The sequence below is a fragment of the Medicago truncatula genome, chromosome 3, assembly GCF_003473485.1.
Source record: "Medicago truncatula cultivar Jemalong A17 chromosome 3, MtrunA17r5.0-ANR, whole genome shotgun sequence".
Taxonomy (NCBI): domain Eukaryota; kingdom Viridiplantae; phylum Streptophyta; class Magnoliopsida; order Fabales; family Fabaceae; genus Medicago; species Medicago truncatula.
In genome coordinates, this window is record NC_053044.1 from 36,964,534 (window position 1) to 36,976,583 (window position 12,050).

Below are 12,050 nucleotides of genomic sequence, written 5' to 3' on the forward strand. Positions count from 1 at the left end.
GTTTGGTAGTTTCAACAAAATTGTGGTGGTACATACACAGTGATTTTGTTGAAATAACATCTTTTGAAAAGAAAAAAAAAAAAACACAATGACTAGTCATACTTCTTCCAAATTCAAACTAGCAAACACACAACTTCATTTCACCGTATCCATATGTTTTTTTTTAATTGTTTTTAACGTAAAAATCAAGAAAATTGCAGATGACACATTTGAGAAGGTTGAGAAATTCTAATAAAATATCAAAATATCCCTTCTGCAGTTCTGTCAAGGTATTCATAAATCGGTTGCAGTTGACTATCGAGGAAAATTTCGGTAATTAACTGTCGAGGAAACTTCAAATCTTATTTTTTATTTTTACAAAAACCTTAAATTATCATTATTAATATTTATTGATTTTAATATTATTTAATTCATTGTGATTCTATGAGGAAACATAATCAACACTCTTTTAATGTCTTGGATTATATTAAAGAATTAAGCAAGAAAGTTATGATTTTCTTTTTCTTTTTTAAAAAGAAGCAACAATAAAAGCACTTTAATTTCGTTCTCTTGTTTTGCTAGCATCGTGTAGAGGATTCTTTTATTTGAAATTTTGTTTATATATGATTTCATTACACAATTAAAGTGCTAGCAAAACAAGAGAATGAAATTAAAGTGCTTTTATTGTTACTTCTTTTTTAAAAAGAAGTAACAATGAATATTAATAATGATAATTTAAGATTTTTGTAAAAAAAAAAAAATTATGGTTTGAAGTTTCCTTGACAGTTAGTTATTGAAATTTTCCTACAAAAAAGATATTTTAATATTTTACTAGTGTTTATCAATCTTATCAAATTTGTCATCAGCAATTCTCAAAAATCAATATACAACTTCAAGTTCAAGCTAAACACAAGTATGGTGATAAACACGTCTACATGATTTTTCAAACACACACTTAGACCACTCATATTTCTATTTTATTCATGGGAAATGATACATTGACCCAACCTGTTTTCCATGCCATATGGAATTTAATTAAACTTTCGTGCTTTCTGAGCAAATTAATCACGTTAGTTTCGTGTTGCGAAGCATACGTGATGATATAAATAAGAGTAATGTTATTTAAACAACCCTTTATTATGACAACTTCTTATACAATCAAATTATACAAAGAGATTTAGATAGTGATACAAAAATCAAAGTAATAGAAAAAGAAAGTAAAAGAACAATATGAATATGAGAGAGAAAATTGTTACAAATATCATTTCTCTATAATTAGGAAAGGAGGAGTATATATATGAGGAATAATTTCACGAAGCTGTCCAGAAACACCGTTCAGCCATTTGCATTTGTTTGTTTCCGGAAATCATGGGAGGCATGGTTTTGACTTTTTTTTTAAGAACCGATCTCTCTCTCTCAAATAAATGTAAAATCCAAAGGCTACTATTTTGCCAGGTATGTCGGGAAACCATCGGGAAGCAACTTTTCGCTATAATAAGCATTTCTCTCTTTTTTTTATTAATGAATTAAAGTCACATTTTTTATTAATAAATTAAAGTTACTTAATTACAGTTTCTTAAATACTTGTATATCTCTCAAAAAAATACTTGTATATCATAAGTTGCTACATAAATTTACTATTTGATTTTTGTTGCAAGAATTGATTTTAAAACCCAAGATAAAGTAGTATAATTTTTCAAGCTGTGATATTTGTACAATTATTTTGTAATAATCTTTTATTTTTCTCTTGTTATTAGTCACAATCAATCAAGAGAAGAAAAGAAAAAAGAGTAAAAAAATAATGAAAATATGAGATAAAGTTGTTTAAAAGTTATCACAAATTATTTTACAAATATTATTTCTTTAATTTATTTATTTTTGTGGTGTAAGTAGTAGTTTAATTTGAACACGGGAAAAGCACTAAAAATACTCAAAGGATTACTTTATTTAGGTCAAAAGCATTTAAATGTTCTTTAAGTTTTTTGTTTTTCTCAAAGTGATCTTTTAAGTTTCAAAAATCTCAAACAAGTCCTTTTAGTTTTTGAATCGTTTCAAACAAGTTTTATTGTAGATAACATAGTTGGTAATTGTTTCCTTGATTTTATCTTTGGTACCAAATCTGGTTTCTAACACGCACTTAAAATTAGTCATCTTTTTAGTCATGATAAATGGTGGATAATGCTCTTTGTTGCTATCATCTGAATCATCACCATCATCCTTTAAAAGGACTTGTTTGAAACAATTCAAAAACTAAAATGACTTGTTTGGGACTTTTGAAACTTAAATGACTTGTTTGGAACTTTTGAAACCTAAAAGACCACTTTAAAAAAAACGAAAAACTTAAAAGAACATTTAGATGCATTTGACCCTTTATTTATTGTGTAAAATAAAATTCAAAGGATTACGTTAATTTTTTTTTAAGGAACGCTAACTTTTTTGTTTGTTGGATAATACTAGTATATACCTTAGCTTATCTCTTCTTATCTGCCCTCTTTGATAGATGTGTGGAATAGGTTAAAGTATTTTTTTTTTATTAACGAAGCAGGGCCAATGTAATATCCAATCTAAAGATAAGAAGATAGCGTTATTTATTATTAAAAAAAAAAAAAGCGTTATTTAGCAGGGAAAATTTACTTCATATTTCTCTCGAAGGTTTTTTTAACTTGTGTGTTTACAAGTTCTCCGGTAGATATCTGTCAAAAGTTTTATAGGTTTTTTTTGAGAAAATAGAAAAGTCAAAAGAACGACCATCTACTTCAAGTTCCTCAAAAAAAAAAAAAAAAACCATCTACTTCAAGAGGATAGTATACCATTCACGGCTCCGTTTCTGGGGCTCAGGCTACGGTAGGAGATCTCAATGGATCTCCTACCGTAGGGGACTACCTTTTTTTTTTTTTTGATTTCTAAATTGCTTGTGAGCCGTTGGATTTGGAAAGAAGTTTTCAATTTACGTAAAGTGTATTTATGTCATTGTTGGAAAAATATGAAAATGCCCAGTAAATTATCGGCGTGCATTATATATGTTCCCATCAAAGTTTTATAGTTCATCAATATTTTTCTCCACAAACTCAAGAAAAGAAAAATAAATATTCAACAAAAATATAGTATCCTTTTTTTGCATATTGAAGTTTTCTTTGGGGATGTTTATTAAATGGTTAATTAATTTGATGAACCAAAGCATGATTTTGTATTATAATAGAAATTTTAACGCTAAAGACAATAATAGAAAACTTGGTAATACTTGAATTAAATAGGATTACGGCTATTTAATATGAGTTTTTCTATCATGTGCAAATTTGCACATGTTAAGAAGTTTATAATTGAAATTTTGCATTGAAATTTATACATTTTGTAATAAATATATAATTTTTAAATAAATAATTGTTGTTTTTCAATAAAAACATTAATTACCGAAGGATGAAGAAATTGTGAAGGATCGGTTCCAGTAAAGGCAAGGAAGAGGAAAGGTATTACCGAATTTGACCTTTGCTTTTAATATATGAAAATAATTGTGATAATTATAATTACCCACTACAGGAGGTAACACAAAGTACACCAACCTACACTTACAAGTTATGTGCCAAAGTCAAAAAAAAAAAAAAAACCAGTTAAATTATGTCTCTCACCATAGGAGACCCATCCATATTGCCTACCTTAAACGCCGCCCCGTTTCTGGTGGGCAACCTTAATAGGTCATCTACCATAGGAGACTTAGTGTTTTTTTTTGTTTTGTTTTCAAATGAATATAAACCATAGGATGAAGGTTAATCAACCCTTGGATCAAGATGCTTATTATACACATCCAACACCCAATTACTTTCAACTATTAGTTCTCTCCCACGCCACTGATCCCTCTTGCTCTTTCTCGTTGATGGATATTAGATAATCACATGAGAATAATTGTGAAGAATTGCTGGGAAAAAACTCCATAACGTGATGATTTAAATTTTGGGTTAATTATGTTTAAAGTTCTTATAAATAAACGAGCTTCCAACATTGATCCCTATTTAAATTTATTAAATTTTTCATCCTCAACGTTTTTTTCCGTTTACAAGTCTGGTCCTTGCCGTCAAATTGTGTTGACTAGACTAACAGTTAGCTGACTCAGACATGCCACATTGACATTTCAAGTGACATGGCTGCCATGTGGTAAATGACATCATATGTTTTTTGTCCCTATAAAATTGGAACCTTTTAAGTTTAGTCCTTACTTAATTATAATAGTGTTTTTAGTCCATATAAAAAATTATGCACTCAGTTTTAGTCCTTAGTAAATTTAAATTTGTTTAATTATGCTTAAACTTTTAAGATTTTGAACAATTTTTTGCACAAGTGTTAAGAACATTACGAAAAGTTCATCTACAAAAAATTATCACAAAATTTTATTTCTACGTCCAGAATTTTGTTACTTTTATTTTGAACTTTTGTCTATTAAAAAAATCCATATTTAATTTATTTCATATTAAAAAATTCTAAATTTATTAAACGAGCCGTTTGTAATGTTCTAAACTTGTATAAAAAAAAATCATTGAAAAATTTAAGAGTTTAGGATAGTTACAAATTTTCCCATAATTTTTGTCAAAGCCTATCACTCTCCTTCATTCTTTTTTATTCTTCCAGATCCATAAAATATTTCACCCTACAAATATTTCTGGTCATTCCCTGAATTTGCCGGGGAAAACACCCAGATATGTGTTACTGTTTCTCTTTGTTACTACTTCGCTCTCTTCAATCTTCATCGCTCCCACTCTTAGTTTCCCGATTCGAACCTTGAAAATCGACTGGTTCCGTTTCTCTCTCGAAAAGGTAGTTGCTGGATTTTTCAATGGTGAATATTGTTGAGTTTTTGTATGTTGAAGTTGACGTGTGATTAAGTTGTTGAAATTGATGTCTTAGATGAATTTGCAAGCGAAGTTTAGAAGAGCGTCGCCAGCGTGAACGAGGTGGTGAATAGAGTAGGAGAGAGTTTGGATTTTTCACCACCTCGTTCATGCCGACGACGCTCTTATAAAAAACTCTTAAATTTTTCAATGATTTTTTTATACAAGTTTAGAACATTACTAAAGGTTCGTTTACTAAAATTTAGAATTTTTTAACATGAAATAAATTAAATATAAATTTTTTTAAAAGACAAAAGTTCAAAATAAAAGTAAAAAAAATCTGGACGCATGAATAAAATTTTGAGATAATTTTTTGCAGATAAACTTTTCGTGATGTTCTTAATACCTGTGCAAAAAATTGTTCAAAATCTTAAAAGTTTAAGCATAATTAAACAAATTTAGATTTAACAGAGACTAAAACTGAGTGCATAATTGTTTTATAAGGACTAAACTTAAAAGGTATTTTATAGGGACCTAAAACATATGATGTCATTTACCACATGGCAACCATGTCACTTGAAATGTCTATGTGGCATGTCTGAGTCAACATTCTGTTAGCCTAGTCAGCACAGTTTGACGGCAAAGACTAAACTTACAAACCGAAAAAAACGTTGGGGAGGAAAAATTTAATAAAATTTAAATAGGGACCAATATTGAAAGCTCGCTTATTTATAGAGACCTTAAACATAATTAACCCTTAAATTTTTTATGCAAAATTGGAAAATAAAAATTAAACTCAATTGTTCATTATACAATTGGTAGTACGGTATCCTTCCTGTGAAATTTTTTGGTTCCCAAACTACCCTCCTTCACCAGGTCACTCTAGGTTTCTCACATCACCGTACACTCACCATCCTTCAAACCATCTTCCTTACTGGAAGTAGTTCTTTGGCACCCATAATTTTCAGAGAGCTCACATGCATTGAAAACAAATGAAGAGAGAAAGCCGTGAAGGAAAAACCCCCATTGAAGAGTTTGAGTGGAAGTGAAAAAGGAAGAAGAAGTGGTTTGGGGAAGAAAGATATAAAGTAGATGACCGTGTACATATTGAAAATATAAATCTCTATGAGTGGTAGCCATTGATGATTGTGTTTGAAGCTTTTGGGCTTAATTTTATGGGGATTATTTTTATTAAAATGTACTAATATTATTAATTCTCACTTTAAATCCGAAATTAAATTCTGGAAAAATCATTATTTTATGATGTTGAATTTAATCTTTAAATGCTCACCCAAAAATGCAGTGATGAGCTTGAATCATGTTTTATTTTTATTATTTTTAATTCAGTCAAAATAATCAACTGTCTAAAATTCTTGTCCATATTGTGATTTGTTGCTGTAGAATTGGGTTAAAGGTTGCTGCAAATCTCAGTTGTTTGTGAGGAAGAAGGCTCCGTACCAAGAATGAGAGGAGAGGAGGGGAAAAAGGAAGAAAATTAAAATATATTACATGTTTGTTAGTTTATGCTAACTATCATAGAGGTTCATAATCTAACGGCTGACTTCTATTTATTTTGCAAAAAAAAATAAAAATTAAAGTCTCCTACGGTAGGAGACCTAAAAAGATCTCCCACCATAGCCATAGCCTACCATTCACATCAAAAAGAAATTAAGAAAAGCAACACAACATAGTGCAATTTGCTTATGGTATACTCTCTTTATAAAAATAAAATAAAAAATAGTAGTAGAAATGAAAGAAAATAATTGTCACCTTAAACTATTGTAAAATATATTTTTTTTTAACGACACTAATCTATAAATTGGTAGTATTGTTATTTGAACAAATAAAAAAGTGACAACATATTCTGACACCATATAAAAATAAATTCTTTATAACTATTGATGTGACTTAGAGAAAGAAAAAAAAAAAAAAAAAAACTAATGATATGTATACCGTATACAGATGCATAATGTAGTTTACAATGAAGAAATGAAAAATACATTTGTTCACCATCGACTTCAAATCATTGTAAACATTTTTAATAACTTTAAGGTGTGAACTGTAATTTACGGTGAAAGGATTTTTCATTATTTTCACCATAAAATATAGTTTATAATGTATAATCATTAACAAATGTTCATTGTAAACTAAAGTTTATGATTTAGAATGTGAGGGTGTACGATGTGAAGGAAGACATTTTGAGAGAATTTGAAAGTTAGAGTGAATGACTTGTGCAAAGGTCTAATTGAAGCCACTATATGGGGGATTAACCACATCTATTAACGAAAGGTAACCAACCCGGAAATTGTTAACCCCTAGATAATTAAAACCTTAAATGTAGAAAAAAGAACACTCTTAAATCTCAAGTCTTACTTTCAAAAGTAAAAGAGATTTGTCCAAAATAATATAAACCGTAAAGCCTTTAACTTTCAAGTTCTTCATATGTGGGGTGCGGATATCAACTCCTTTTTATTTTTATTATATTGTGCGTCTAGTGGTGTAGAGAGTATTGGGCCTCTCCATCCCAGTTTGAGTTGATGATTACTTTTTTGGCCCCCCAATGTCTTTCAGGCCTCCTAGAAAATGCTAAAACTGTTCGGTGGATAACTTTCAAAAGACATTTTTTTTTTATTTTTAACCTATGAAACCTAGATACTCCATATATATGAAGACATATCCGTATTGGATACGTATCAGATATTGATACTCTTCAAATATATGCTTATGGAGTATCAGAATTAATTATTTTAATTTAAAAAAAAAAATTGTATTGGATACATATAAGATAATCGACAGATACACATATATTACATATACTTATAAAATACTTCATAAATATGTATCCTTGAAAAAAATGAAGGGTAAAAAAGCATTGCTCCTTTGACAGATAATTTATGAAGGATATTTTTTCAGCCTAAGGAGCAATTGAGGGGGCCTGAAAGCATAGCTCCTCTGAGTCTAGCAAACTAAACTTGACCGATTTCTTAATGAAATGTATATGCCTTACCCTGCGAATAGGAATTGTGCTTGGACAATGTTAAAAAATGCACTTAGAACATAATCGTTGGTTAGTATTAAAGGTTGTTAGCATTATACTACCTAGTTACAAAGCGATTGATAAATGAAATATTTTTCATATTTCTATCACATACATGTATACTTGGGTTTAATTAAGTTTTTAGTCCCTATAAATATCCACAGTTTTGTTTTTAGTCCCTACAAAATAAAATCATACTTTTTAGTCCCTGTGACATTTTCCTTAAGCATTTTAGGGACTAAAAATGCTGATGGAAAAATTTTATAGGGACTAAACTGGTGATGGATAATTTTTATAGGGACTAAAAATGCTGATGAAAAATTTTATAGGGACTAAAAAGTGTGATTTTATTTTGTAGGGACTAAAAACAAAACTGTGAACATTTATAGGGACTAAAAACTTAATTAACCCTATATAGTTTTGTGATTAATTTGTACGGTTTTCTTTTGATATTCATCATTATTATACTATCATACATCCAATTGTAATACAAATGCAGAGTCATCTACCAAAATAAATAAATAGGTAGAGAGTCAAAACTCAAAATATTAAATGAAAATGAATTTATCTAGATTTGAAAACCCCCCTATATTTTTGCAATGTATCATGTATGGTAACTTTTTTTTAGAGGAAATGTATGGGAACTTTTATTTAGTTACTTTGACCCGTTAAATGAGCTCTAAATCTTCTAATTAATCTACTCTATTATTAGGATGTCTTCTTATTCTCTCACTTTTTCAACCAAAGCTTTACCCCTTTCTCTCTCAATCGCAAATTATCTCCTCTCATGCATAGTACGTACTTTCATTTCCCATGCAAACTACGCCCTCTCTTCTTTTCTAATACCACCCCTCCAATTCAAAATCAACACTTTCTACCCTATCCTCACCCGCCGCTCCCCATACTCCCATGGAGGAGCGGGCCTCACCGCCACCACCTCCTCCTCCGCATGATTCTAATTCTAAACCTCAATTACCTAACATTAACCGCAACACCTTCGTTGTCCAAGTCCCTAAGGACCAAATCTACCGCGTTCCACCACCTGAAAATGCGCGCCTTGCTGAGCAACGTCGAAGCTCTCCACCAAAGGAGAAAAATCGGATGTGTTGTTGGTGTTTTGTGTTGATTTTCTTCATAGCGGTTGTAATATTGATTGGAGTTGTTTTGGGTAGCCTTTTTTCAATGGTTCGTACGCCAAAGGACCCAAAATTTTCTATCCAACGGTTTCTTTTACATACCAAACCCCACACACAATACAAAATCACATTACAAGCCCAAAATCCAAATTCAAATGTGGACATTTTGTATAAAGGAGGTGATATTTCCCTCTCTTTAAAAAGACAAAAAATTGCTTCAGGTGCTTATCCAACTTTCTCTCTATCCAATCAAAATTCAACCATGTTTGACGTAACTTTAAAAGGTTCAACAACCAAATTGCCTAAGGAGGTGGAAGAAAGCGTGAAGAATGAACAAAGGAAAGTGCAAATTACATTTGCCTTATTAATTCATCTCCAAGCCCAAATGAAAATGGGATTGTTGCATAGTGGATCAATGAAATACGAAGTTTCATGCCAAGTAACGGTGGATACATTGGCAAGAATCAATCGTCAAGTAACGGTGGATACAATGGCAAAAAACAATCGTGTAGTTTCTCAACAATGTCAAACTAAACGACACTAGTTATTGTAGCAATTGAATAGCTCGAAAAAATTCAGGTGTTGTAAATTTTGAATGATTTTTCCATTCTATATTAATTCACTTAATCTTGACACAACATACATTTTTTGTTGGCGATTGAAAATTTTATAGATAAGCTTTATACATTGCTCTTATCGACTAACATAACACAAAACGTAAACTTATGAACTATGAAGAAAGTTCTAAGCCTATTAGACCTATTCAACCTAAACATAGCAAAAACGTTTGCAAATTTGTTTGCCTCACGATAAACGTGTTGTACTTGCAGAAAAAGTACGGTAAAGATTCTAGGGTTAAGAATCGTAGACTAGGGTTCTAATCTAGGGTTTTAGACTGATTCTTGGATCCTTTTAGAATGACCCCAAGGGGGTTATTTATAGCCTGCTAATGGACTTTTTCCTGCGTGACTTAAGCTCTAAGAAAGCAGGGTTTTTAGTCTTTTTAGCTCACTTAGGCGGTTTAGGGCGACTTCTAGAGGTTTCTAGAAGCCAAGGTGGGCGGCATCCTGAGGAGGGGGCGCCCAGACCTCCATCGTCCCTTCTATAGGGCGCCTAAACCCTTCTAGAGGGCCTTCAACCCTTAGGAATATTTATGACGGTCCACAGCCCCCCAAGCACGAGGCTTGGAACAAGGCGAAGTGATTAATAACGTGGATTTGACCCTTCTGGAGGGCTTTAACCCTTTAGGAATATTTATGACGGTCCACAGCCCCCCAAGCACGAGGCTTGGAACAAGGCGAAGTGATTAATAATGTGGATTTGGCCCTTCTGGAGGGCTTTTAACCCTAAGGAATATTATGACGGTCCACAGCCCCCCAAGCACGAGGCTTGGTACAAGGCGTGGTGCTTTTGATTCTTTATGCGGTCGGGACGCTTTAAAATGTTTGGGCGGGATGGTTCTGTTTATGAGAAGACTATCGTTTGTTCCTTGATTGGGCGTCCTCTTTGGGCGTCCTTAACTTATAAGGGTTGATGAAGTTTAATCTTCATGGGCAATTTGTTCATACCATAAACGTTCGTTGGCTTCTTTTTATGAATTATCTTCTTTTCTCCCTTTATCAAAATTTGGCTTAATCTCCTTAATAAGGATTCGTTCCTTTTAAATTTCTGAGCGAAGTTAAGCCTTTATAGATAATTTGCTCATACAATAATCGTTTTGCTATGATAATAAGACTTCGCTTTCATGAATTCGCTGAATTAGAGCCCTTATAAGGTTTTAAACCTTTCATAGGCGTTTTGTTGATGTTAAACTATCAGTCACCTTTTAAAAAGGTCGGACTTTGTTGGTCGAATATTAGTAGCCTTTAAGAAGGTCGTACTAATTAGTCGCCTTTAACAAGGTCGTACTAATTTTTAAAGTCTCAGCAGCCTTTAAGAAGGTCATACTGGCCGGGATTTTTAAAGTCTCAGCAGCCTTTAAGAAGGTCATACTGGCCGGGATTTTTAGTCGCCTTTAAGAAGGTCGTACTAATTTTTAAAGTCTCAGCAGCCTTTAAGAAGGTCATACTGGCCGGGATTTTTAAAGTCTCAGCAGCCTTTAAGAAGGTCATACTGGCCGGGATTTTTAGTCGCCTTTAAGAAGGTCGTACTAATTTTTAAAGTCTCAGCAGCCTTTAAGAAGGTCATACTGGCCGGGATTTTTAAAGTCTCAGCAGCCTTTAAGAAGGTCATACTGGCCGGGATTTTTAGTCGCCTTTAAGAAGGTCGTACTAATTTTTAAAGTCTCAGCAGCCTTTAAAAAGGTCATACTGGCCGGGATTTTTAGTCGCCTTTAAGAAGGTCGTACTAATTTTTAAAGTCTCAGCAGCCTTTAAGAAGGTCATACTGGCCGGGATTTTTAAAGTCTCAGCAGCCTTTAAGAAGGTCGTACTAATTTTTAAAGTCTCAGCAGCCTTTAAGAAGGTCATACTGGCCGGGATTTTTAAAGTCTCAGCAGCCTTTAAGAAGGTCATACTGGCCGGGATTTTTAAAGTCTCAGCAGCCTTTAAGAAGGTCATACTGGCCGGGATTTTTAAACGCCTTTAAGAAGGTCGTACTTATCGATTCTTCTTCTTATAAAAAAAAAAACCTGCAAAACAAATCTCAAAGGTCGAAAATATTATTTTAGAATATAACTCCGCGTTTTATCTTTATATTTTCCATGGCGGGACTATTGCTTCCATGCTCGTTTAATCATGGCGTGTTGATTGGCAAGTTCTCTTCTTTTATTCATCTAGCCCTTGGCGAGCTTGTTAGTATCCCAACCTTGATTTATCTGAAATATAACAATTTCTCCAAACTTCCAAAGTAATCAGTATCATAAATAAACGAGTCCTTAATCATAAGCAATCATATTCAATGGAAACTAACTATACAATATACAATATACTTCAACTAAAAGTCTCTTCCTTTAGCTTTTACACTCCTTTTAGCAGAAGTATTTCTTTATCATATATATAGCAGAAGTAGAACCGTGCCTCCAAAATTAGTAATTGAAAATTTGAAACTAATTGAATAAATGCTATCTTGGCCCAAATC

The 12,050-nt window shown here is 32.1% G+C and overlaps 1 protein-coding gene across 1 annotated transcript; it reads left to right on the plus strand.

Annotated features, from left to right (window-relative positions):
- The first annotated feature begins 8,745 nt into the window (after positions 1–8,745).
- Positions 8,746–9,516, plus strand: LOC25489429 (NDR1/HIN1-like protein 13). Its single transcript, XM_013605414.3, has one exon. It carries the CDS (start codon positions 8,746–8,748, stop codon positions 9,514–9,516), a length of 771 nt encoding a protein of 256 aa, XP_013460868.1.
- Positions 9,517–12,050: the final 2,534 nt, after the last annotated feature.

Coding starts and splice junctions, on each gene's coding strand:
- LOC25489429 (XM_013605414.3), top strand. CDS start 8,746: ATGGAGGAGCGGGCCTCACCGCCACCACCTCCTCCTCCGCATGATTCT.